General features: G+C 41.5%; 1 protein-coding gene across 6 annotated transcripts in view; it reads left to right on the top strand.

Moving 5' to 3' along the window:
• Positions 1-22,622, top strand: part of CDC42BPB (CDC42 binding protein kinase beta) — a 96,312-nt gene extending 73,690 nt beyond the window's left edge. The window contains exons 23-37 of one of the 6 annotated variants that reach the window (XM_065840005.2): positions 283-372; positions 779-884; positions 3,953-4,089; positions 4,666-4,805; positions 6,393-6,474; positions 9,725-9,941; positions 10,334-10,396; positions 13,752-14,348; positions 16,722-16,819; positions 16,931-17,015; positions 17,171-17,288; positions 17,380-17,497; positions 18,596-18,698; positions 18,791-18,861; positions 20,870-22,622. In XM_065840005.2, the coding sequence (XP_065696077.1) occupies positions 283-372; positions 779-884; positions 3,953-4,089; positions 4,666-4,805; positions 6,393-6,474; positions 9,725-9,941; positions 10,334-10,396; positions 13,752-14,348; positions 16,722-16,819; positions 16,931-17,015; positions 17,171-17,288; positions 17,380-17,497; positions 18,596-18,698; positions 18,791-18,861; positions 20,870-21,001 (2,157 nt within the window). In that variant the 3' untranslated portion in view covers positions 21,002-22,622. Of the gene's footprint in view, positions 1-282; positions 373-778; positions 885-3,952; positions 4,090-4,665; positions 4,806-6,392; positions 6,475-9,724; positions 9,942-10,333; positions 10,397-13,751; positions 14,349-16,721; positions 16,820-16,930; positions 17,016-17,167; positions 17,289-17,379; positions 17,498-18,595; positions 18,699-18,790; positions 18,862-20,869 lie in introns of all 6 variants that reach the window. The other 5 variants (XM_065840007.2, XM_065840006.2, XM_065840004.2 and 2 more) reach the window with 5 other exon arrangements.
• Positions 22,623-26,884: the final 4,262 nt, after the last annotated feature.

Below are 26,884 nucleotides of genomic sequence, written 5' to 3'. Positions count from 1 at the left end.
AATTGCACCTGCTTTAAGGACAATTGCAAATGAAACCTTTTCGCTGGCTCTGTGTATGTTGATGTACCTCATCTTCACATGTTTTCTGTATTGCTGCTTGTTTGTTAGTGTGCAGGCTTTCCTGTGAGTGCTTTAAAACACAATCTGTTTCTATTAAATCAGAATGGCAATGTTTATGATGATTAAAATCTTTATAATTAAAAAAAAAAAATCAGAAAACAATAAGCTTTGCCACCCCAATCTTGAAACAAATTCTTGAAGCCTCGTTTTGCTCAATTACAGTTTTTTGTGATTCAGGAACCAATTCGGCTTCAGAGGATGCCTGCTGCTCCTTCCCCCACCATTCAATCCATTTCTCTAGCTGTACCAAAGGTAGGGGGACTGTACTAACCTTATTCTAAGGAACAAAGGAAAAAATAGCATATATTATAAATTAGCCCTCCATGTTTGTTCTTGTCCTGTTTGGGTTTGTCATTTGTTTGTTTGTTAGGTCTGTGTTTTTAATGAAATGTTTCCAAATGCAAGTGGATGGGTTTTGATTTGTCAGAAGGGATAACAACAAATAGTTGGTCATATGTTTAGGTTTGACCCTCTTATGCAGTTGGAAATGAAACTGTTACTGTTGTCTTGCAGCACCATTTACAAGCTGCACGCACTTGGAAGAAGCCCAGGTTTCATAACGTACACTCTGATATCTGGAGGGTGGTGAAGGGAGACACTTGCATTGCATAAGTACAGAAAATGAAAAGTTATTTTTTGTCCTGAATGTATCTTTCAGCCTAAAGCTCACCAGCTCAATATCAAGTCATTCACGAGCCCTACTCAGTGTAGTCATTGCACCTCTCTTATGGTGGGATTAGTTCGACAAGGTTATGCCTGTGACGGTGAGTCAGTTAAACTTTTTATATTGTCAGCAAGTCCCTGAAAAAGTCATCCCAAAACACTAATGTATTTTAAGGCAACCGTGTCTTTGGAGAGGGAATGAAAGAGAGGGGTGGCTACCACTGAATGGTTCCCCTTTCTTTTGCATCATCATCAGAGTTCTAAAGTCAAAGAATTAATATAAGCCCTTATGGTTTCTTTTCATATTGCTAATTAATTCTGCTACCATTAGTGCTGTTAATAGTGTGAGTGGGGGAGGCAGGGAAGGCAGGACTCTTCTGTTTCTGTTTTGTGAAAGATTCTGGGAATGCTCTGGTAACATGGATCCAAGTCTACCTATTTTGTGCAATCTTAATCATATAGGTTGGGAGGACCATTTACCTGGTTTTTTTGGCCTGTAACCTGTCTTGCTGTCCTTTAGTTTTATTTAAAATGCTTTTTCTGATGCATGTGTCCCTATTGAATTCCACGTTTGACTATATGGAGGTGTTTTTCTTTGCACATAACTTATCTGTATCTCGATTGGACACATGAACTCGGGAAGTAGTCCACAACTCTGTTGGAGACACAACAGTATAAATAACCTTATTGTATTTCTGTGCCCAGCCTAGTTCTAGCTAGTGACGCCCTCTCCACTGACACCTTCAGTATCATTGCCTCATTTGCCCTTCAGGGCTTTTTTCCTGGCAGCTCTCCTGGTGACGGTTCTTCCCCAGGAGCACCTGTCGCTCTGCCAGCACCTGCCCCGGGGCTGCCTTTTGTCTTCTCCTGCTGACAGTTCTGAACTCTAGTTTTGCATCTCTTCCTGCAAGTTTGAAATGGTCTTTTTCCCCTAGTGTAGCTATCAGTTTTGCTCTTTTTTTTTTTTTCTCATGTATTTTGATTGAGCTCTGCATCATTAATTTTCCAGTTTGCCTCTTCTACTCCAGATCTTGTTAGCTACAGAAAAAAAATAGAATCACATCGACGTAAGAATAGAGATGATTCCAGCAGAACAAACCTTTGCCATGTTCTACTCCTAATCAGTTGCTTTTCTCAATTTCTCCTCTTTGTAATGATGGAGAGTAGGTAAAATACAGCTGCAGTTCCAGAGGCCTGTGGAACTGGTGGTATCCTGTGGATTTTCCCCATTCTGCAACCAGTGTGCCTTGATACGCACGGTCCCAAATAATCATGATGTTTCCTGAAAGAGCTGAATTTATTATCTGGTCTTGGGGAGCACCTACAGCACTTGGCATGTATGACTTTTTGGTACCCCTGTCCTCCTGGAAGCAGCCTGCAGCTCAAAGCATGAGCCAGGCAGGCTGCTCTGGGCTGCTCTCGCTGCTGGCTGCTCCCTCGGGCCTCAGGAGGAGGAAGAGGTTTGTAGCCCAGCCCGGGGCTCTGGCAGAGGCGGGCTGTTTCCAGATTTTCTGGAATCCTTTGACCCTTTGTAATTACGGGACTAGATGTGTGTCAAGGGATTGATTGCAGGGTGACAATAAAACCGTGGCAGATGTATTGTTAACCCCCTCTCCCCTAGCTTCTCCCTTCAGCCCCTCCCTCTCCCCCTTCCCATTAAGGACAGGCGATTGGGAGGGAAAGAAAGACAGAGAGAAGAGAGTTGGAAAAATTAAAAATGTTTTACTAATGCTACTAATAAAATAGAAAAAATAATACAAAATATACAAAACCAATCTTGAAAGTCTCAGCAACTGCAGAGCCGGCACCTGAAATCCTGGACTGGACTCTGCAGCCAACTGGAGCTGGATTCAGTCTCTTACTAGGCCTCAGTTCACAGGAACAACTAGCAAGGTCCTCTTCCAATGTCGGCCGTAAGGAAAAAGGGACAAGATCCTCATGATCTCCCACTTTTATATGAAGTATTCACATGAATGGGATGTTATACTCCGTTGGTCAGTTTCTTGGTCACCTGTTTTCTCGTTGCCCCTCTCGTGAGAGGTGCATCCATCCTTATCAATAACTTTGAATTTCATTGCTACGTTTACCAAAACATGTATCTGATTCTCCAGGAAAATGCAGCTAATATGAAGGCTTTAGCTGACAGGCAAATTCAATAAAAGAGAAACTTGTTTTTAACAAAACCAGGACAATGTGCATGAGGTATCTGCCAGATGAGAACGTGGTGAGGAGTACACATAGGACAGGTGACAGTGCCAGGCCGCTCTCCCACCGCCTTCCCAAAGTGCTGGTAGGAACAGGGCAGCTGGGACAAACCAGGCAAAATCTCTGTGGAAAGATCTGGCCCATAAACCTGGGGGTCACATGCTTCCATATAACATGGTTAGTTCATTCTGCAATTCTTGCAGTATGTCCCATGTGAAGGGGTGTATATTCTGCATTTTTTCTGTGTATGGCTCCTGTGCAAAGTGCTCTATAGATGAGAGACCTGGAGACCTCTGTGCCTCTGGTACAGCACAAAGTGGTATAAATAGCAAGAAAGGATGCAATGATTAGTATTCATGTTTGCTCCTTATTTGAACTCAGAGGTGTATATATGCCCCTTTCACCACACAGCAGTTCAGTCCTTGCCCCCTGGTTTCTACTTTATTATGCTTTCAAGTCTGTTGCGGGTGTTTAACAGTTTGACCCTTTCTACTTTTTTTGGTCAGTTTAGTTTTACTTTGTCTTTGCAGTATTCTTGCATACTTGAATCAAATTAAACTACTATATGTATCTTGTCTCCTATCAATGCTCTATTATTTGTATTCCTCCTTTGTTAATACTTTTTTCCTTCTGTGATGGGGTTAGTTGCTGCTTAACACCGATGGCACTGTCCAACTCCTTTTTCCTTCTGGAAAGTTCTTTCATAAGTTACCTTGAAATGTGGACTCAGTTCTGTCCCTTCATGGAAGTAACAGGCTTCAAAGAGGAAATAAAAAGACTTAGAAGAGTCTCATAGAATACCTAGGTGTGTTCGCTCCGTTAGCATAGTGGTCTGTTGCAATATTTGACTGCCAGTTTCGGTGTGATCAATTAATTTGCTGAGCATAAGGGCAGACTGCGTTGATCTCCTGTTACAATTGACTTATACACGCATTTCACTGTGAATTTTCTCTTTTGTACTTAGTGTGTTCATTTGCATGCCATGTTTCCTGCAAGGATAGTGCACCTCAGGTCTGCCCCATACCCCCTGAGCAAGCCAAAAGGCCTCTCGGAGTAGATGTGCAAAGAGGAATAGGAACCGCCTATAAAGGTTATGTCAAGGTAACAGTCTTTTGTTCTTGGACAAGAGAAGAATACTAAACCTCACTTACAGCCTTGCAGCTTAGAACCTCTAAGTATGTTTAAACAATCTTCTAAATTGTGCTAAAGCCTTAAGGCCTTTTGTGCCATCTATGTAACTTATTTAACCTTCGTTGCTTTAGATGTGGGAGAAACGGTTGGTTTTACTACAAGAGCTAAAGGGTAGTGGATTAGTAGCTACGATGTTCATAAGCAGCAGGGGGGAGAAAAGCATGCTTTAAGGAAGAATTTCTGTCATTGTTTATGTAAGCATAATATAAAAGGTGAACTGACCTACTATTTTGGCATTTCTGGAATATACAAGCCCCGTTGTTTGTCCTAATACTAGCTAATATATTTATTAAACTGTAACAGGGAATGGTTGAACTTAAGGGAAAAATTATTTCTTGATTACTTGACATTTTCACTTCGTTTTGAAGGGCAAGTAGGACGTGTTCTAATTCCATTGATCTGAGTGTACGCTTTTCTAAATGTCTTTGCTTTCTGTGTCTACTACCTGTGCTTACATTTAATAAGCAATCAGTTATTTTTACACAGGTCCCAAAGCCTACAGGAGTTAAGAAAGGGTGGCAGAGGGCTTACGCAGTTGTCTGTGACTGTAAACTGTTCTTATATGATGTGCCTGAAGGAAAATCCACCCAGCCTGGAGTTGTTGCAAGTCAGGTCTTGGATCTCAGGTTTGTATTATTATGACAGAGTAGAAATCCTCTGTATTTTTTTCCTAACAGGAATATGTATCTATAGTACACAAGAAACATGAAGCTCATGAGAGCTCTGGTCTGAGAAGACCTGTGTATTCTGTATATAGACTGCAGCTAAGTTTAGGCTGAACAAGTAGGCTCAACAAGAAGTCACTGTAGTGACTTTATAGTCATTTATACTGCAGTCACTAATATTTACGGTATTAGCATCCTCCTTCCTAGAATTCTGTGCGCACACATGGAAAACAAATAGATTTTGGTAGATTGGTTTTTCGCCTCCCTGCACTCTGACCTGAACATTGAGTCACAGATCATCCCATAACCAGTAATTTCAGGAACATTAGAAAAACTGAAGTAATCTGCAGAAAATCACTGACGAATTTACAGTGCAAGTGGCTCTGACCCTGCCTTTTCACAGGAGTCATTTTTTCTTGGTGAACCATTTGAACCACCAAACAATGTCTACAAAAGATCTGAGACTTACATTGATCTGAGTAACCAAAAAGGGTTGTGTTTTTTTTTTTAATATCGATTTATGGAAATACCAAGACAGTATAATACCTTTTAATGTTACAGCACCTTCTGTCTCTGTTGAACATAAAGCTTGCATTCACAAGCACCTTCGTTTGTATTTTTTCCAGACAGCAGTACCATGGGGTTGCACCATTACTGGTACTCTGTTCTCACATTTAATATCTGAGAACCATCAGTGTCAGCTCTCTCTGACACGCTGGCAGTGGGAGCAGAAGCATTGGGAGTATTGCAAATAACAACGTTCCCATCAGTACGTTGCTTGGAGCAGCTCAGCCAGATATTATACCAACTGTCCCATGCTTTATCTGCTTATTGTAGCTGCCTCTTTGAGTCTGTCTTCTGAGGATTCTTCAATGTTTTAATAGACGTTAACCACCACAGCTATGAATTCTAGCGTGGGCAAGTTTCAGACATTAGTGTCATCTTTACACTAAAATTGGCAATTATGGTGATCAACTTGGTCAAATTCAGTTTCAAAAGGCTTGTGTAGACAAGCCCTCTGGGGTGGAGCACTCTGAAATGCAAAAGTTATTCTGATGTCTGTTTATTTTACCATAATAGAGAATAAAATCTAGCTGTTTTGAAAACCCTTATTTGAATCCCACAGACTATAATTATGTTGCCAAGAGCTTTTTATGTGATTTTTCTTTTTTTCCAAAGGCCCCTCTCTTGCTACACATTGAGGTATGAATTATTCATTTCTAATGTGTCTGCTGGGCTGGAAGAGCAATATTCTTGCTGCTAATTGTAGAATAGGTGTGGTCGGTAAACCAAAACTACAGAAAGCCACCCCACTTAGCTTCAGGTGGACTGAGCTACACGTACTGGATGCTGTAGAAACATAACTAAAGCTTGTGAGTTGTTTGAGTCGAGGACGGTTAGAGCATAACAAAGCAGTGATGGAAGTTGTGGCCTCTGTGCGGTGTTAGGAGATTGCAGCCTATCGAAACAGTTGTGATATGGGTTAGATTTTGCTGATTAATGTTAGTGTGTGCATGTCCGTGATTCTCTTGCTCTCTTTCTTACTAGAGATGAAGATTTTTGTGTGAGCTCTGTCCTGGCGTCGGATGTAATACACGCAACTCGCAAAGACATCCCTTGTATATTCAGGGTATGGCTGCCAATTTACTCTTAAAGAAAATACAAGTTAAATACCAGGGTTTGTGTTGGTAGTGAAATACGTTATCCATATTTAATGTTTGTTAAGTTATGCAGAAGTATAAGAACTTACAAGGCATACTGAAATGTGTAGAACAACAATATAATACTTTTCTTACAACTGAACTGTAAAGAACAAAGTAATCCTTATCTTGCTGCTTTCTTGTGTATGAAGTTTGTCTTATTTTTATTTTCTTGATTATAATTCAGTATATTTCGTCTCCCCTTCCATTGGTTCTACCAGATCCTGTTCTTTCTTTCTTGGCTTAGGAGGACTCTTGCTTAGTAACTGATGCTGTAACATCAGAGTAGGCTGAAGCTGGGTTGTGTTCACTGATTCTAGTTTGCCATGTATTGTCTTGTATAAAAACATACAGTTGATGTTTCAGTTTCCTTAACTTTGTATTTAAGTATGGTAAGGAAAAAAAAAATATATAAAATAATTAGCTTGGTTCTAATATTATCTTTGATATATGTTCTATCTGAATGCTGTATTTAGTTTTTAAAACCTAGCAAGGAAGTTCCTGGTGTTACGTGAATTATGTTTAACCTGAAATTTTAAAATACAGAGAAGAGTACATTAGTAGTCAATATCTATAATCCCTTGCATTTGAATACAGAAATTGTTCTCAGCATCCTGATCCTCAGTCTTTTAGAATCAAATCAGTGGAACATGGAAGCCAAAGAGCTGACAGTCACATGCGATCCCAATCATTTGGTCCTTCAGAGTTCGACATACAGGGAATGTCTTGGCTACTTGAATGCTCCTGTGCCTTTGCTTTTCTGCTTTTTCTGTAGAAATGTTTTCTGCAGTGGATTTTCATCCTTTAGTTTACAACTACTTTTTCTTTCATTTTTCTCTTGTTTCTAAATGTTTTGGTTTATTCCCATCTATCTGCTCTCTTCTCAAATGAGCAAATGTGGAATACTATGGGAAAGGGCTTCCAAGGAGAGAAAATGAGCTGTGTAGGCTGGGGGTTGATTGATTTACGTACAAAGCATCCATACAGTTTAGCCTGCTTGACTTGCTTCTCTAATCTCTGCCTGAAGTTTTGAACTGAAAAGGTACCTAAGAAAAATACTTCTGTCATGACCAAATGCCTCCACAGTTTGATCCAGATGCTAAAGAGATTTGATAAATTAACTAGAAGCCTGGTGTGGCGGTATATCTATTTAAATACCTTGCTGACAGGGACCACAGAAGGTGCTGCCAAAGTCCACCTCTTTCCTCAGTTTTACGTCCTTCAAAGGAAGGAATTCCTAAAATTAGATGTTAGTGACATCTGATGCAAGATAGTCTATTTTCTCCATTTCATTTAATTCTAGGTTTGCATCCTGCTGACATAATGACATAGAGTGGCTTCTACACAACAGTTAAAGCTCTTACTTTTCATTGTCTATGTAAAAATGTGGTACTTCTTTCCTGTATATTATTTCATGTAACACATAATTATATTGATGGCCCACCAAAGACAGATTTCCATTTATCTTGGATCTTCCACCGACAGAAAGCAACACCAGAACGCTGCCAGACGCTAAAATATTCCCAGCTCTAACCCCACCTCCCCCCATGAAATCAAGAAGAGGAAGAGCATGTCTCAAACTCAAACATCTCTCCTTGGTAACCAGTCCTTAAAGCTGCGTGTCAGGCCGTCCTGGCATCCAGACATTGCAGTCTAAGTGCTGCCATCAATACATTTTTAATAATAGCGTGAGAGTATCTGTAGTGGAGTCCTTCCACTACCTCGCAGTTTGAGTTAAGAAGCCTTGAGTTTCATAGAAAATGCTGGATTTTGGTATGATGGATTATGCTAGGTAAATTATAACCAACTTCTCCTGTTTTTTTCCTGCATTTGACTGCATATAAGATGCCACCTTCAAAAGACTGAGGAGTAATACATGGTGATACTTCAAAGAGAAAACCGTAGCTGAAGTCTGGTTTGGTTTAGTTTACAAATATAGAAATATTATCCATTATGCCTCCATCCATCTTTAAAATATGAATGCTTAGTTACAGTTTAGAGCAAAGCTTGATGCAGAATAATACTGAGCTGTGAACAGCTGCAAACTATTTCATTCTTTTCCTACTGCTCTTCACTTTTGCCTTACTTCTGGAGTCTGTCTTTGGCATCCTGTTGTTCAAAGCTTACTTTCAGTTGTGTGGTTTTGGTTGTGTTGTTTTGTTTTGGTTGGTTGGTTTTTTTCTTTAAGATGAATATTCTTGCTCAATTCACTCTTTCAGGAAGTGTATGTTGTGTAACCACATCATCCATCTTTATGATTTTCTTATCAAAGCATGTAAGCTGAAGGTGTGTTATTCCATGTATGAATAGTCATAGCCTTCAGTTTTGCGCATTTCTACCTTTGCTCCTTTTTTCTGTTTAACTGTCGTTATTCTAAGGGTCTGTTGTGAGGGCTGATACTGGCTGGGGGCCTGTTTGTGGCTGAAAGCAAAATTCCATGATCTCTTGTTTCCTACAATCTCTCCAGACAGGCCACAGCACTAATATTCAGAACTACTAAGTGCATACTTTGGCCAGCAGAAAGTTCTTGGATCATTTTTCCATTCAGAATATGTTCTACTTTGAGATCTATGAGACAATTTCCCTGAAAATTAAGTGAAGCCATTGTGATCTTCTTTCATCTTGGGGAAGCAGGAGAATGCAGGTCTCAAAATATGTTCCTCCAGAGATTTAAATGCAGATATGACGTGCTTTTCCCACCAGACAAATATTTTGAAAATTAAGTAGCAAAATCAAAATCTAGACCTGATTGTAGCAATGCCATTGAGTTTAAATGCATCTGACTCAGAAAGCACGTGTGGCATTTTCAATAAGTTATTACAAGATGGTGGGGGGAGGGATCAGGATGCATCATGGAATGCTACTGAAATTCCAATTCAGAGCAGGAAGGACCCCTTTGCTGGCATATATTGATTATTGTAGGAAAGGAGTGTAGCGTTCCTTGCCCATATTTTAGGATTCAGAATGATTAAGGAAAACTGAGAATTTTTAAACAAAACCAGAGGCTTGTGCGTTTTTTCAAAGCACTGTGGCCATATTAGTTGCATGCATATCACTCAGGTACATGATCACATTGTTATGAAAAGGTACGGTTTGCTTTCACAGTTTTGCAAAGTATATAATACTGACCAAAAGGACTTTTATTCTCTTTCTAATTTATTTTTCTCTGTCTTTTAAAAGGTGACAGCCTCTCTCTTAGGTTTGCCTTCAAAGTCTTGTTCTCTGCTGATCCTGACAGAAAATGAGAATGAGAAGAGAAAGTGGGTTGGAATCCTAGAAGGGCTGCAGTCTATCCTGCACAAAAACAGACTGAAAAACCAGGTTGTGCATATTCCACAAGAAGCCTATGACAGTACGCTGCCTCTTATTAAAGCAAGTTTAGCTGCTGCTATTGTAGGTATGTTTGTTTTGACTTTTACAAGTGTGTGAGAGTTGTTGGAGCTTTTAGATAGGTTTCTGTAATGAGAGCATTGTCACCTTGAAATAAATTCTTTAGCTGAATTCCTTCACAGGAATTTAATAACGGGGCAGGGGGGGGGAAATGCTAATCTTGCACTGAAATTCAAATTTCTTCATCTACTCAGAGTAAATAATACTGTTTAGTTGTTTAGCAGGTTGTTTTTGCAGTAGGATATATAGTATGCTTTTGACAGACTGCGTGAACTTGATCAAAATTGATTTGCTGTTGAAAATCTGTCCAGAAATTTTTCTAGTTGTTCAAACAGTCAGTTTTAAAGATAAGATTAAGTATAGCAGAATTAATAGCCTTTTATTTCCTTCCTGGTTTAGATCGAGATAGAATAGCAATTGGTTCAGAAGAAGGACTGTATGTGATTGAGGTGACCCGTGATGGTGAGTCAGACCATAATGCATGCAGCAATTACATACAGAATAATGAGCTCCATAACTTTTATTGCTGTTATAATATAGGTTACACAACAGCCCTTCATGTATAGTAAGTATTAAGCACTCAGTTAATTGATAAGAAGGAAGAGTGAATGTGAGATATGGGCACTAATTTGGTCATTATCACTACATTCAGTTGACTGGCTGAAATTAAAGGGATGGGTTATTGGGCATATTCTGAAACATTTGCACCTTAACTGTGTTCCCACAGCAGGCAGCAAAATGCTTCAGTACACAGAGCATGCACGGCACACACAGCAGAAGTTAATGCATAGTGAATTATCAGGCACTTACTAAATAGCACTTGAATTGAGTGAGAAAAACTTGACATGGGAACAGGCTTGCTCCAAACTGCACCATCAGAGACTTAAACTGCCATGAATTACAAGTTAGACAGCCAGCACCAGCAACGCAAGAGTTTATAGACTTTCCATTAAAGCTACCATGTATCATTGTCTGCTTCTTCCAGAAATTTGATGATCACCCGCATTGTTTCAGACCAATGGTGGCCAAAGCAATAGCCTTGCTTGCCCATTTTCATTATTTCCCTGAACCTGCTTTTTCCTTTCTCTTCTTAATCTGCTCTGCCCTCTGCTTTGGGAAAAGTGGGATCAGTTTAGCCTGTTCTTTCTGAAGACTTCTCCTGTCCTTGCAAGAAATTCACACAGAGCATCCTCCAGGTACCACAGCAAAGCATGCTGCATTCGCTGGGCAGGACAGGCATAACTCCTCTATCACTGAATTATTAGGCATCACAGCTAAGGCCTAGGGGAAGCGTCTTTCCTTTTGACCTGTTGTAGTGAGCGCAAATACAAATAACAATGGGAAACGTGTCTCGGTATGGTAGGGAAAGTGTGGACGCCGAAAGGATTGCTAGCACATGAACATGGGGATTGTTTTGGGTCAAAATGCAGTTTTAAACATGGAAACACAAATAACAAGTCTGGTTAATTTTGCCATCTTCTTCCAACATAAGATACTCTTGACAAACAAACAAAAAATGAAACAACCAGCTGAGTTAAACTGGATTTCTAGAAGTTAAGTAATATATTTCTAAGAAGCAATGCACATTTGAAGTACAGTTATCTGCTACTATTTATCCTCTTTCAGGTTACTGTAGGAAATACCAGTTTTTTCTTTCTCTCTCTGACTTCGAAAGTGCCAAACATATGCTCGTGAAATCCATGCTTTTTCATGACTTTCTTATAACTCCTAGGGCACTGATAAGTTTAGACAACACTCTAATTCCATCCTTTTTTGTGGTATAAGAGGTAACAGCCTTACCTATCTGATAGGATTTTTGCTAACAAAATGGCTAATGTTTTATTCGGTTTATAACCTGTGAGCTTCTGTTGTTCTGATATCTTTGACTACCTAGGAGCTGAGGATATTGAGGTCAGTGGTGCCTGGGACCCTTTTCCTACTTTGGAAAAATTACCAGGGCACTCTTGAAATGTCCCTTTGCCTGTTTGTGGTCATCGTTATTCAAATTTTTTTTAAAAATCTGTAAATTTAGACTTGAAGGAAGAATTTTAATTTCCTTTTTCGATGCAATTTAGTTTGTGGCTATTTTAAATTTGAATTGCAGTCATGCTAAAACTTCCATTTCAATGTAAAATAAAGCAGTTAAATGTTATTGCTTCCTCTTCCATAGAATAAACCAGTGCCCAGTTCCAGGAGAAACTGCTTTATACATGGACACAGCAGATATTTGAAATTCCTTTTAGCAGTAATAAATTCCATTCCTTTGAGTAAACTTCCAGTGGTCACTATTCTTTAAGTACTTAGATATAAACATATCTTTAGATGCAAGTAATTCCAGACATTCCAGTACAGCTTCTTGCACAAAAGCAGATTATACATTTAATTTGAAAGTTCATTTCATAAAGGAACAACTATCTGCATCACTGTATCATACGTAAATGTGAAAATGAATTATGAATTTTGGTTTTAAGTTAAAGAGGTTTTGCATTTTTCTATGGTCAGTTCTTTTGTGTTAATAGTATTTTTAAAAATCATACTGTCTTTTTCATTTTATGGCACTTGTAATATTCAGTGTTAATTAGCTGCCAGCTGTTTATACCAAAGGCCTTTTGTCAGAATATTAGTTCTTGACAAATAAACTAAACTGTCGGCTGGAGCTAGGGAAGAAAAAGGATCTGTTTGTGGCAAAGTTCCAACGGCTGGTTGTTCCATAGGATATTTCTTCAGACATATTGTCTCTTTGTGTGACTGGGCAAATGCCACAGAAACACTAAACAGCTGAAGTCTTTCTTACAGGTTTACAGGATTTGGTAACTTGGCTAGGCTACTCAACTATTACTGAAAAAAATGCATATAATTTCCAGCTAATATTTTTTTATTATTATTATCATTCACAAATCTTTTGAATGCATTCCGCTAACAAAAAATGAAAGTGATATTTTTATATAATTGGCTTATGCATATGAGGTATTATGTTTCCTAGTTTGGAGTAGCTTTGTCTCTTCTGTTTGTACCCCATGAAATAAATACTCACTGCTTTCTTGAAAGTGCCAATACAGCCACCATCCCCAAGGCAGAACACATTATACCTGACCCCATTAACTGCCTCTGTCTAACCCAGTTTTAAAAAAACCTTTCAATAATGAAGTCTCCCCAGCTTCCACAGGTAACCTAGGTAATTTTTACTGCAAGAAGGCTTTTCCTGGTGCCTGTCTGAAACTTCTCTTCCTACAGTTTAGGCCCATTCCTACTTACCCTTTCCCCAGCACACACAGCATTTTTTTCTTTTCACTATAGATGGTTAATATCCACTTAATGTGTTGCTTTTGTATTTGGCTGAGACATTTACCAGCAGTACGGCCTTTTATATCCTCAGTTCTCAGCATTAAATACTCTGTATTTCCATCTCTTTGCGTTCTGCTAATTTGATCTTCCTCCATAATTTACCGAAGATGCTGATGTTTTTATTGAAGGTGGGACCAGTTTCAGAACATATACCATCTTGCAGTGAACAGATAGTAGAGATATTATTGTATAATTTCTTTTCTTCATTTATCCCAGATGTTAAGCAGCCCTTCCTTGCAAAGTGTCACTGAAGCGAGACTATATCCATAGAGAGAGTTACAGGAATGCTTTGTTTCGTTATTTGTTCTGACAATTAATAACGGAGCACTGAACGTGTGTAAGAAGTGCTCTTTCCTCTCTGGTACACGTCTGTGTTTAGATTTGTTTTCAGACATCAGTATCTAACGCTGCGACGTTTCCAGGCCTGATGGTTTTCATGTGTAACTTATGGCAGTTCTCGTTTCCTTCGCAGTGATAGTGCGAGCTGCTGACTGCAAGAAGGTGTACCAGATAGAGCTTGCTCCCAAAGAGAAAATCATCATCCTCATCTGCGGTCGGAACCACCACGTTCACCTTTACCCCTGGGCCTCTCTGGATGGATCAGAAGGAAACTTTGACATTAAGCTTGCAGAAACTAAAGGCTGCCAATTGATTACAACTGGAACACTAAAGAAGAATTCTGCGACTTGTTTGTTTGTGGCTGTCAAACGGCAGGTTTTTTGCTATGAAATTCACAGAACTAAACCTTTCCACAAAAAAGTCAGTGAAATTCAGGCTCCAGGAACTGTGCAGTGGATGACAGTGTTCAAGGACAAGCTCTGTGTTGGCTACCAGTCTGGGTTCTCTCTGTTGACCATCCAGGGAGATGGACAATCTATAAGCCTGGTAAATCCTAATGACCCCTCGCTTATCTTCCTCTCACAGCAGTCTTTTGACGCCCTTTGTGCTGTGGAGCTCAGTAATGAGGAATACCTGCTTTGCTTCAGCCATATGGGAGTATACGTCGATTCGCAAGGTCGAAGGTCACGCATGCAGGAACTAATGTGGCCTGCAACTCCTGTTGCCTGTAGTATGTATATGTTTTTCTGTTGCCATATCCCTGTTGCTGCTTTACTTGTCTAAAAAATAATCAGCATTGTATTCTATTTTGCTTCAGTTTGTCTTTCAATATCTACAGTTTAAGTTTTGGTGAGTTGACAGCATACACAATTCTTCCTGGTGGTAGTTTTGGACTTGGTGATCTCCTGGGCTGAGATCCTGGATGCTGCAAGAAAAGAAGCTCTGTCTTGTTACAGGACACAGAAGAACAAGTAATGGAATGGAAAGTAATTTTTATGGAGAGTAGTCCTGGAGGCAGGACAGTGCAAGACAACTGATCTGTGAAATTCTGTAAAGATTTTTGCTCCCCTAGAGAGTGTAAATGTCTAGTTTGTAGGGCATCTTCTGGGTCCTGGACTCAAATTACAATAGAGAGTTGAAACGTAACTGCAACTCTAAAGGTTCATAGACGTAACAAAATAAGATGTAAAAATACTGCTTTTGGCAGAAGTGGTTGCAATTTTTCTCTTACCGGTTTTATTTTTAGGGGAAGAATTTCCAATAATAACATAGGCAGGTAGAAGGTAATTTTTCAACGGAACTGCTCTGCTCTTTTCAGGCACATTGTTTTATCAGCTAGTTAGGATGGAACCACATGCGGAACATTTTTCAGTATTCTGTAGTAGATTATAAAGTTCCTGATAAAACCGGGATTTCTGTTTGGAGCTCAAATAGCAATTAAAGTGTTTTGAATGATTGAAAGCAAGAAATAGCTTTTTGTTTAAATAGTACATCTAGCAGTCAGTTTGATCAGGCCAGGCCCTAACAGCGGTTTGTTTAGTTTTAATTGTCTTGAACTGAAATTGTTTGCTTGCTTTACTCTGACCTAGTTCTGTACAGAAGTCTAAAGCAAAGGCCCAAGGAAGTACTGTGGTTGTGAATTTACTTTAAAATGCCATTAGCTAAAGCTAATGTTTCCTTTTCCTTTATCAACTTTACAGTTATTTTGCATTTTAGCAAACTAGGCATGCTAGTTAATTGTTTTGTCTGTTATTATTAGAAGCTGTTCTTACTGTAAACTATTTTATAGTATTCTAGTATGTGCAGCTCTGAGTGGTGTTGGCCTAGGGCTGTTTTTGTAGAAAGAGCAACTTTGTCTGCTACCAAAGGAAACTGCATTGCTTTTCTTTAGCCTTCTCCTCCCTCCTCAGTCCTGGTGGCTGTCGCTGGTGATGGTGGCTTTTTTTTTCTAACTGTCCCATCAGGAGATCATCACAGTGGAAATAGTTCTCCCCCTGTTGCAGTGTCTGCTGTGTTGAAGGACCATGTTGTGGAGAAGTTGTAGGGTACGATGGAGAATTTCTTTCTGGGGGATTCAGCCCCCTCATGCTGGGAGAGCCCAAGCAGAAGCAGTTGGTGTTTCTGTCTGGTGCTCAGTGGCCTCCCTTGATGTGGACATCCAAGTCAACCATGACCCCATATAATAAATACTTGACCAAAAGTCACTTTTGGGATATGTATTTCTGAGACCTGTCCAAGGCTTTCTGGGAACAACTTAAAAAAAATAGTACCACAACTGTTACTTCAGTTCTTCTAGGAAGACTCTGTGATTTGTTTAGTGTCCTACTGGGTTATTTTCCTTTTGTTTATTGAAGCAGCTCTTTTCTCTATTAAATCCCATAAATTTCTAGTAACTGCTCTTTGCATCAGGACACAGTTTTTATATGAGCAGAAGCACTCTGATATGAAGCTCTAGGGACCTCTGCTTTTCGTTTGACCTAAAATAAACTTGTCTGCTGATACCTTTTATGCTTTTTTTGAAAAAAAAGAATGAAAAGAGAAGACGAGCAGTGGGCTTTAAGCCTTGTGACATTTTTCTGTTAACCTGATGAAAGCAACCCATCCGTGAATATCTAAAGCTAGATAATTGTTAGCAAAAGAGGAAGGAAATTGAGAACAGATTCGCATCATGACTTCATGACCCACCTCGCAGATGGTGGCCCTCTCTTTTCCTCTTCACACAGCAGATGTAGAGTTAGTTTGCTGCTTCCGAAATGAAGTAATCTGCATCTGTAGAAAAGCTAGCTACTCAATTCCCACCAAGTAGCAAATCTGTATGCATCTGAAAACTTCAGATGTCATTGTGCAATTTCATGAAATCATAATTTGAAGTTTAAAAATACTGAAAGGGTCAAACTTTAATCTTTCCATGATGCTGGCAGTTGTCGTTAGCAAATCTATTATCACAAGAATATCAGTTTGACAGTGGGCTGGGAAGAAGTGTTTCAAAATGCATCTTGCACATGGTGGAAAATTTGTAACTATTGAAATTTGCTCAAATATACGTCAGTTCCAGACTGCTGAAAGCACATTAGGGTTTTCTGTTTGTTTTTAATCTATGCAGGTTGCAATTCTTCGTACGTAACAGTGTATAGCGAGTATGGTGTTGATGTATTTGATGTTAACACTATGGAATGGGTCCAGACCATTGGCCTGCGAAGGGTAAGTAATTTTCTTTGAATATAGAACTTAATTGGACTAATTCCAAATGAGATGTTTCTTCGCAGTGTACGCTAGGCTTCAGTTAATTCCCTGTCTCCTTCCTCAAAACAGATCAGACCATTAAACACGGACGGCACGCTGAATCTTCTTAACTGCGAGCCACCAAGACTAATATATTTCAAGAACAAGTTTGCAGGTGAGTACTGAGCAAGGGGAGAAACAGAAAAATGACGCGAAGCTAACTGGGTAATTTTAAGCAACGTTACCTTTGCATGAGATTAAACTTGTACTGGATGCGTCTGGGTCGACATGTACCTATGTATGTGAAATTGCGTTGTGATATTACAGCAGGTGCTGCCCTCAGTGTCCCAGAAACATCTGACAATAGCAAGAAGCAAATGCTTCGAACTCGGAGCAAAAGAAGATTTGTATTTAAGGTTCCCGAGGAAGAGCGATTACAGCAGAGGCGGTAAGAATTTAATTGTGGCATGTAACTTAATATCCATGATGACTTGCAAAGACTGGGAATGCTAATAGCAAAAATCACTCTCTTCTTTTAGGGAAATGCTTAGAGACCCTGAGCTAAGGTCAAAGATGATTTCTAACCCAACGAATTTCAACCACGTGGCTCATATGGGACCAGGAGATGGAATGCAAGTTCTCATGGACCTCCCACTGGTAAAATACATTTAAAAGGGTGGGGTTATATGTGTATTTGTTCTTGCTCAGAAAAACTGTGAAGATGAGCTGTATAGGGTTCAAGTATTATATCTCTGCAATTTCTTCTTACATTTTGAGGAAGTTGAACCTTCCTATTGTGCAATGCTTGTAAATCCTGTGCAAGGAAATACTGCTAGCTGACTTATAAATGATACACTGAAAGAAATAGGTAACACTACCAGGAGCTTGTTAGTAGTTTTCCAAATAATCAGTCTCTCCTCCTTCCTTTTTCTTGTTTGTCTTCTTAAAATAACAGAACAAATTTCCTTCCCCTTCATCCTCTCAACATTCTGCTCTGATATCACCTCCAACAGGCTTTGAGCACGTCTATGACATGAGCCCTGACTCTGCTGAAATCTTTCTCCAGAGTGACCATTCCTCACTGCAAGGCTCCCCTCTGCTTTCTTCCTCTTCCTGCCCCTCCTCTGCCTCCCTAGCAAGGGTAGGAGTAGCTACAAACTGTTAGGAGATGGAATGGTGTGCTTGTGGCACTTTGCCAATTCTAGAGCAAAAACAAGGCGGAAAAAAACTAACGCTGTGCAGGTAACTAAAATGCATGTAAGTTGCAGTGCTTTGTAGCATCATTTTTTTTCATTTTGCATTTAACAAATACAGCATTTTGTGAGCTGTTTTAGTGTTAAATCAGCGAGAGGAAGGCACAAAGGTACACTTTTATGTTCTGTACCCTGCATTTTGCAGCTGCTAGTCAGGCTTTCTCTTGTCCTTCTCCGCCAGCCTAGGTGAGGGTGATGAGTTTGTCCTTTCTGCAGGAGGAGGAAGGAAAGCAGAGCTGTTGGTGCAGTCCCTGCCCCTTGAGAGAGGGTTTGCTGGCTGACAGGTTCCCGTGGCTGCTGTGGGGCTTAGTTCTTTCTCTGTCTTTCTCAGGGTTTGTGTCTGTTACTGAAAATATGTGGATGTGGTCAAGTAAGTTGAGAGTTTTTCTACCAACACTGGGTTGTAATATCTTCAAAAGCACAGTAAAGTTTTCATGAGTAACAACTCCTAGTTGAATAGCTTTTGTTACTGGCTAACAAAGGTGTTCCATTTCGACTGCAGAGTGTCCTACCTGCTGCACAGGATGAAAAACCGTGTCCATCTACAGCTAACCTCACACGACAGCAGCAGAGAAACAAAACCTATATTTCATGGCCCTCGTCAAGTAAGGCTGGAAGCAAGCTTGTCAGTTCTGAGCTATAATTTAGGGCTTTGACAAGAGGTGTAAACCTGCCTATTTTCCTTCGTTCTCTGCAGGCGGCAGTGATGCTGGAGGAGCCGTGCCTTCCCGAAGTATGTCCGATCCTGACCAGGAGTTTGACAAAGAGGTAAAGTAGCTTTTTTTTTTTATTATTAATTGGAGACTTATTATATCCTGTTGCTGTAGATTGTTTTTCCAATAAATTAAATTTCTGAGAAAATACTTTGTAAACACTGTGTTCTCTATGGAGAGGTTTCCTTCCACAAATGTTTTCTCCAGCTTGTAATATATGATTGCAAGTTAGATACGTCAGCACAAAAGCAAAGCTGTGAAAAGATATTTTTATGATGATATTTTAAGAAGTATTATGTCTTGGATTAAGCTTTGTAGACAAGGGAAATTTGACTAATTGATGTAATGTCCTCAAAGATCCTAAAAATGTTCTCTGGGCTATTAGCATAGAATAGCATAATGATACAACTAGTTAAGTAATTTTCTGTGCTGCCTTAAGGAAGACTTTTTGTCTTGTAACTTGAGAAGGAATCATAATTTAAAATACTTAAAACTGCATTTAGCAAGAGTTAAGGTATGTGCCAGTAGCCACCAAATGGAAAATGTCCTGGCTGTACTAAACTGGTGTCCCTGAATCTAAGGAGAAGAGATGTAAGATTTTTGTTTCCTTGATTTATCACGGGTGTAGCTTCTTCCAAGCTTTGCTCAAGCTCTGCCTCTGCAAGGAAGGTGTTAGGAATCATCGCTGGGAGGCAAACTCCTGCATCAGGATCTTTGCATCTTATTAGTGCTTTGTGGTACCCAACTACAGACCCTCAGTCAAAGTATTTGTCCAGTGTTCTGATCAGAGCCATGCTCTGATTTCCTTTGTCACCTTGAATAACTCATTGGAAGCATGTGGAAATGGGGCTCTTTAAACACAGGTAATTTTGAAATGGTCTTGATTTTCAAAGGTGCTGATGACGGACTATGTCGGCTGACTTAGTTATTCTGCCGCATCCTTCCCAAACTCCATTACATTCCGTGCTCTAATGATAATTGCTGTTTGTAGGCACAAGTGGTGGTGGATTCTAATGCTTTTACAATGTTTTCTTTTTAGGTAGACCTTACAATTTCTTGTAGCTTCTGAAATTCAAAAAATAGTAGTTTGAAACTTGAAAAAGGAGGCTTTAATACCACCTTTTGGCTTTATACTATTTTTCCCATGTCTTTTGGCTTTATCGCAGCCTGAACTGGATCCTGTTAGGATAATCTTGTTACAGATGGTCTTATTATTGTTTGAGCCATGCAAAACCGTGTGAACAGCATTCTTGAAGGATGCTAGCTTTTGTTCTTTTTCCTAAATACATGGTCCCTTTCTTGAAAATAACTTGCTGCGATGGTACCAGTTTTTCCTGTGCTGTATTTCATTAGCTGGGAATGTGTGCAGTAACTCACCAAAACAGTGGGAAACTTGCCAGCCATCCTGTTGAAGCGAGACCAGTCTGTCAAGGCAAATATCCAACAGCCAAACTAACGCTGGGGAAATAACTGTGGATAGACTGTCTTTACTAGATATTGACGTAGGGCGTCTGCAGTAAGTAAATTCTGTTTCCAGATCTCCAGCCTGATACTTGGCAACCTTCACTCTTTTGTCAGGCACTTCACACGCTTGAAGCTGTTGCTATTTTGTAAACAGTTCATGTGCCTGTTTCCTTCCTTCTCACCAGACTGAAGATGCTATGACTGTAATTGTTTACATGTTTATATGGGCAGATAAATCTACTCCTGAGCTATAAAAATTGCTTAAAAAACGCAGGCTGGTAAATCCAGAACAACAGTGGACAGATAGATGCATTCCATCAGGAAAGCTTTGCAGTGGCTAAGGGAGAGGAGCCTGAGATGTAGCAATTTCCACATACTTTGCCATCGTTCCTGTTACATCAGCTCACCTTCAGGACTGCAACACAGCCTATTGATGATACTGGAAGTATTTGCATGAATGTTTAGCTATGAAATGAATCTAATACACACTGCTTCATATGTGTTGCTCACTCTCATCTTTGAGTGCCTTTGAGAGCTTTTGAGTGTAAAGAATTTATTTAAAGTAAGCAAATTTTTTTTTTAATGTTTCTCGTTAACAGCCTGATTCAGACTCCACCAAACACTCTACTCCATCCAACAGCTCAAATCCAAGTGGTCCCCCGAGTCCCAACTCTCCTCATAGGAATCAGCTTACACTAGATGGACTGGACCAGTCAACCTGTGACGCGTAACGCTGCCGCTCGCACCATTCTGGCTTCGATCATCCGCTGCTCTGCGGAGCGCTCGAGCAGGGCAAGGCTGTCTCAGATGCTAGTGCCAAGACTGACACTGAATCTCTAGTGTTGTACAAGAATAATTATATATCCAGATTGTAGATACAAACTATTGAAACGAAGAAAATTCTTTACTAAATAGCGTTTGAGCTTTTTATGCAGAATTGTTCACTGCTCAGTTACGGTTGATTCCTTTCTGCACAGCTGTGACACAGTTTTATTGCATAGGAGCATTTAAGGCCACCAGTAAATAGTCTTATTCTTATGCTGAAAAAGAAATACAGATACTGATAATGTTGCTACAATATCGGGAATATTATTTTTCTATAGAATGATGTAATGTCTCATTAGCAGGAAATCCTTTTAGACACAATTTGGACCTCTAAATAGGAAATGCGAGCGGGTCTAGTTACATCCTCAAATGAATACACTTTTCCCTTTTTTCCCATAACTGTTTCCTAAATCTTAAGGAGAATGCTAGGAAGCTGTAGGTTGTTTCCAACATCAATAGAATCACCAGGAAGTCAAATAAAAGTTGGTTATAGTTTTGTGGCCTTTTAATTCATTTAGCCATTACATATACAGCTACATAACTGTATTTCTATCTTTCTACCAACTTTTTAGTCTTGTACATAGGACTACTGCCGGTTATCTTTTACCCGTACCCTGCTTTTTAGTCGTCATCAGTCAGTCATTAGTCAGGGCTTTTAAAATATTGGTAATTACTGCTGTGAAAAGAATTTTACTCCTAGTTCCTGCCTATCTCCTTCTGAGAAGTTGTTTCTCCTGGGTTTTTGGTGTAAGGACACACTACATTGTTTAGCTAGCAAGCCTTCTCGTGGACGTGTTGCCCTCAAAGTCTGCTTGACCTGAGGGACTATATCACACTAAAGCATCAATCTGTTTTACTGGTTACCAAAGTGGAACGTGAAGGATGTGTAACTGGGGGTGCTGCTTTTCTCATTAATTGTATCCTCACCTGCATGAAGACCCCATGATTATTAATCAAGTATTGATCATGTAGAAAAATGCACAACACACTCCTGTATATTTTGCTATGGCCCACGTGCAGTGGTGATGTTTTGCGTGTATATTTAATCTCATGCTTCCATGTATTATACATTTAGTAATCAAAGATTTGTGACCATGTTTCATTAAAAGCTTGTAATTAATTCAGTGGCTGGCATATCCAGTTTGTCATTGTCACACTAGTGTGCCTTCTGTGCCAATTTTATGACAGTTGGATGTCACTTATTTAAAATTTGGTTTAAATGGGCTAATGATATACCAGTGGCTAATGTTCTTTTCTGAAACACTGTATAGGACGTGCACTTATCTTTAGTTTAAACTGAGTGTTCTAGTCAACATTTAATCCTGTTACGTTAAGTGTTCGACAGTACTTGCTCTTTTTCTCAGATTCTTGATAAAGGGGCTCAGTTAGAGCTGGACACTACTGCTTTGGGGGTTTTCTGGTTTTTACTTTTTTAATGTAAGTCTAAGTCTTTGTAATTATTGAATTGTGAGAACATTTTTGAACAATTTACCTGTCAATAAAGCAGAAGAGGGAGGTTTTAAAGTTCATAGTTGTCTGTCTTGACATGTGAAAACAGTGTACTGCTGACACTTGCTTTAGTCTCCTGGTAAATTCACTTTGTTCACATGGATGTTTTACATAAACTGAAAGATACTTTGAAGCTCCGTACCTGAACACCAAAAGAAAGATGTCTGTCTCTGCACGTAAATGCACGTTCAGGAGCAATGGAAGTCCTTTTGGGGGAATACACTGTTGAAATGTTGTGCCCTTGGTTTGTGTTAGAGTTGTCTTTTCGTCGAGTCACTGGCCCAATTAATTAGTTTTTAAATTATGTATCTGACTGTTTCCTTATGGCTGAAGCGTAGTGAGGAGGCTGCAGGATCTATTCAGGCATCTGAAGGGTGATGAAACAATAAAGACTTTTGACTTGCTGTCGAAGCAGTGGTCCCAAAGAAACACCTAAAAACATCTCCAGGATTGTTGTGTGAATGGTGCAGCCCCTAATAGAGGATTTTTTAAAGCTCCTCTCACGCTCAGTGTTTGAGCACCACAGAGCTCTCTGTAGCTATAACAGAGCCAACATCTTCACTAGTGTGTCCTGGGTAAGTGTCCCTCATCCCTTACGGAGTGCCCAGCTCCTCCTGGATCCCTCCTCTGTTTGTCTCGTCCCTCTTACTCCAGGTTCTCCTAGTGGGGCAGGCCCAGGTGGGTATTTTGGACCTGGCTGTTCTTGCTCGACCAAACCTTCCTGGGCAAGGCCAGCAGGCTGGGACAGGTGGGCTTGGGAAGGTGCCCTGGGGATGGGGGTGGCGGCTGGCGGGAGGTTTGAGGGCTGTGTGCCGGAAGCCTTCTCACAAGTATTCATGCTAATCAGCCTTTGACTTTTAAAAAACATTTCTACTGCTCTTGAGCTGATTTTTCTCTGCACAGTGAGGACTTCGGATGACAACGAAGTCTTTAATTATGAGGGTACTAAATCATAGCACTCAGCAATGCCAGGGCTTGGTTATAATTTAAGCAGGAGAACATTTCTAGAAAAATAAATTAATTGCTTGGTATGAATACATTATTCTTTTTTTTTTTTTCCCCTCAAGTCTGGCCGAGCAGAATTCCTCCCCAAGTCCTCCACCACAGCCCTTTGCAAATCTTCTGTTCCCTTAAGGCTTCTGATGCTGCTTGCCGAAAGAATCTTCCTAAGCCCTCAGGAGAACTTTCAGAAATGCAGAAATACAAGACTCAGTGTGCAATGTTCCTCTGACAGTGCACTTTCTTTTCCCTGCAGGCTACCAGTCTGATATCACAAGTGAGGAATTGAGTTGAGTTATGCAAGGAATGAGGATAATTTGGCCTGCCTGCCCCTCTGCCTGTTCCACGCAGACATTGCACCAGGTCCCAAAGCCAGGGTGATGGGCGTATGGCTCACCAGAACATGTCGATCACTTCAGCACTCGTCTTCACCCCCGAAGGCTGTGTATTTTGAAATGCATCCTGTTGTCACTTGCTACCCAAGAGCTAAACCCGTCTGCCACCCCCTCTGGCTGTAGCACAGATGTGCTGAGAGCAAAGAGCTTCCAAAATAGATGCGATCTGCTGGGAGGGGGGTGTAATCACTCGCTTCGTGTTTGCAGGGGAAGTGCTTGACCCAGCTAAATCACAGGGAGGGGACCTCAATGTGGAAATGCTTGATGTCCAGGCATCCTCATTGTTCTCCACAGTGCCAAATTAGGCATCCTCAGGAGAAAGCAGCACATAAAAATCGTAAGGGCTGGCAGTGGTAATCTAAATAAAGCACTGAGAAGCAGGGAAGCGTTTGAGGGAAGAGGTGACTGTGGGGACTGAACTGTACCCTTAGGAGCGTTAAGCAAAGAAACGGTGAAAGGTTTCACGTCATACCCACAAGCGTTCTCTTGCTGCTGAGTTTAGCCTGGTTTAAAAGGAAAAGAAAAAAAAAGAGATGGTATTCTTGCATGCTGCACTACTGGAGCATCTCATGTTCAGTGTGCACCCCGACTGCTCTGCACGAAGCAGCTCCAGCAGGCAGGAGTGAGGAGGACGTGCCAGAAAGTACCATTCACCTGCCCAGCCCTTGCAGCAGGTCTGGAACCCCTTCTGCCTGCTGGCACCCCTGTAAACGTGGCTCCTGTCTCCATTTCTCTTTACACCCCTCCTCAGCAGCCTTGTGCTCCTCACATCTGCAGCCACTACAGCCCTTTCCCAGCAGCAACACAGGGCCAGCGAGCTCTGGTTTGCAGGAGGAGGCCAGGAGGACAAGGGCAGCAGGAGGGAAGGCACAGTGCTTGGGAAGAGCCAGCACCATCCCAGTGCTCCCTGGCAGAGCCCCCCCCAAAGGCATTTCTGTAGGCAGGGGGCAATGACAAGAGTGGACATCAGCTGCACGTCTGTTGCGGAGTGCCAGGGAAAGCCAGATGTTGGCAGAGCATGTCCCAGTTGTGAACGATGCTCAGACCTGCGTTCCGGCTGGGTTAGCTGAGGACAGGAGCAGAAAACAGCAGGACGTGCGCAGCAAGCGGGAGCTGCAGTGCTGCGCTCCAGCCAGAGGAGGAACATGAACTCAGGAATCAGCCGGTTCCCATCCTTGCAGCAAATATTTTCCCTGCTCCCCAATGAGCTGCAGCACTTTTTTGTCACCTGACTACGCACGTTTATGCAGCTTTATTGGTTGGTTCCCCATAGATAAAGCACTCGGATTTTTTTGTGCAGCATGGCCTGCTTTCCAGTTTCTTACGCAGTCCCTGCTCTGTGGTCCCGTGAGGAAGAGCAGTGCAGAGCCCTGCATGCTGGTGGAGGAGATGGCCACTGCCACCCTGCAGCGCCTTGGCCAGCCCCTGCCAAAGCCCACGATTCGCTGCTGCTACCTCCTGCCAAAAAAAACCACAGAAAAGCATCTGTCCCAGTCTGTTTGTAGGCTCTGTGCTGCCTGCTGCACTGTCTGAATCTGGATTTGCACAACTTCTGTGAGCAGTTGTAACACGTGGAGGGAAGGAACAATGATACGAGTCTGTGTCCATTAATACTGTGCCAGTCGCTTTTTCTTTTAAGACCGCGGGAAACAATGACTCCTGAGATCTTGCCATTAACACTAATGCATTTTGCATTAGTCTGTCACAGCAGGGACCCCTGACTCTCAGGACCAAGAGCAAAACAAAGCCATCAGGTGCCCAGCTGTGGGGCGCACAGCCTCAGTGACATAAACCACCCATTTAATGCGCTGCTTACCGAAGGTGTCTGTGAATTAAATTCCTTGCTTAGGCAGGATCCCAGGAGAGACCTTTACGCACCGAAACCCGTGGCGTCACCCTGCCTGCGCCGCGGGCTGTCTGCGTGCGGCTGTGCGCAGGGCAGTGATCGTCGATACAGCTGCTTTCCAGCAGCTGTTGGCCCCCGGCATCGCAAACGGACTCTGGCGCTGCCATATTTCTGCAGAGCTCCCCCCCTCCCCGTGACGCTTTCTGTACGAGCAAGCGAATGTGGCTCCTGAAGGAAAAGTACAGACTGTGCTCTGGTAGCACGCTGACAAAAATTGATCTCTACTTTAATTAAAGCCTCTATTGTAAGTGACCTCGAGCAGCTAATGCATTTTAAAAACGAAGCCTCGCCAGCAGTAAATCCATACACCGCAGTACGGAGGTGTTACCAGGCGGTGAGCCGTGCCGCAGGGTGCCTGGTGTCCCTCTGCCCCCTGGGACCATCCCATCTCAGGGGCACACGCCTGCCCGTGACCCACGCCGACATCCCCGCATGCCCAGGTGGGTCGCAGAGCTGCTCGCAGGGGATAAATGCCATCCTGACACCATCTTGTCTGCTGGTCCTTGTTGCCACAAGGTTGTTACCTCCCCCCGAAACATGGCCACAGGGTGCTCTTGCCTCTCACCTTCTCCATAAGTTGTGGGAGATGCTGCCACGAAGATGCCTCATGATCCTGGGGCGAGGGGCCCAATAAACAACAGCAGGAGGGAAGCTTTTCACTCCAGGATGAGGAGCTCCTGGGGGAATGGCCCCAAGCTCTCTCCTGGCACAAGGCAGGGCTGGGGTGAGGGGCTGCTCTGTGCAACAGCCTCCAGCATGCAGTGCTGCGGCAGCTGGGAAAAATCAGTCATGTTCAGTTAAAGGCTTGTAAGCTAGAGGGGACTCAGTCACTTGCAATGAACTGATTTGAAAGGGAAAAAGAGCACAAAAGGCTCTCACAAGGAGCAAGTAAAACACCCGTACAGACACAAATGCCCCCTTGGCAGCAAGGCCCAGCAGCTCTGCGGGGCCAGCGGACACTGCGGCTGCTCTCGCAGCAC

Source organism: Patagioenas fasciata, chromosome 5 (genome assembly GCF_037038585.1).
Source record: "Patagioenas fasciata isolate bPatFas1 chromosome 5, bPatFas1.hap1, whole genome shotgun sequence".
NCBI lineage: Eukaryota > Metazoa > Chordata > Aves > Columbiformes > Columbidae > Patagioenas > Patagioenas fasciata.
The sequence above is the reverse complement of the archived record's forward strand: the minus strand, read 5'-3'. Positions and strand labels throughout refer to the sequence as shown.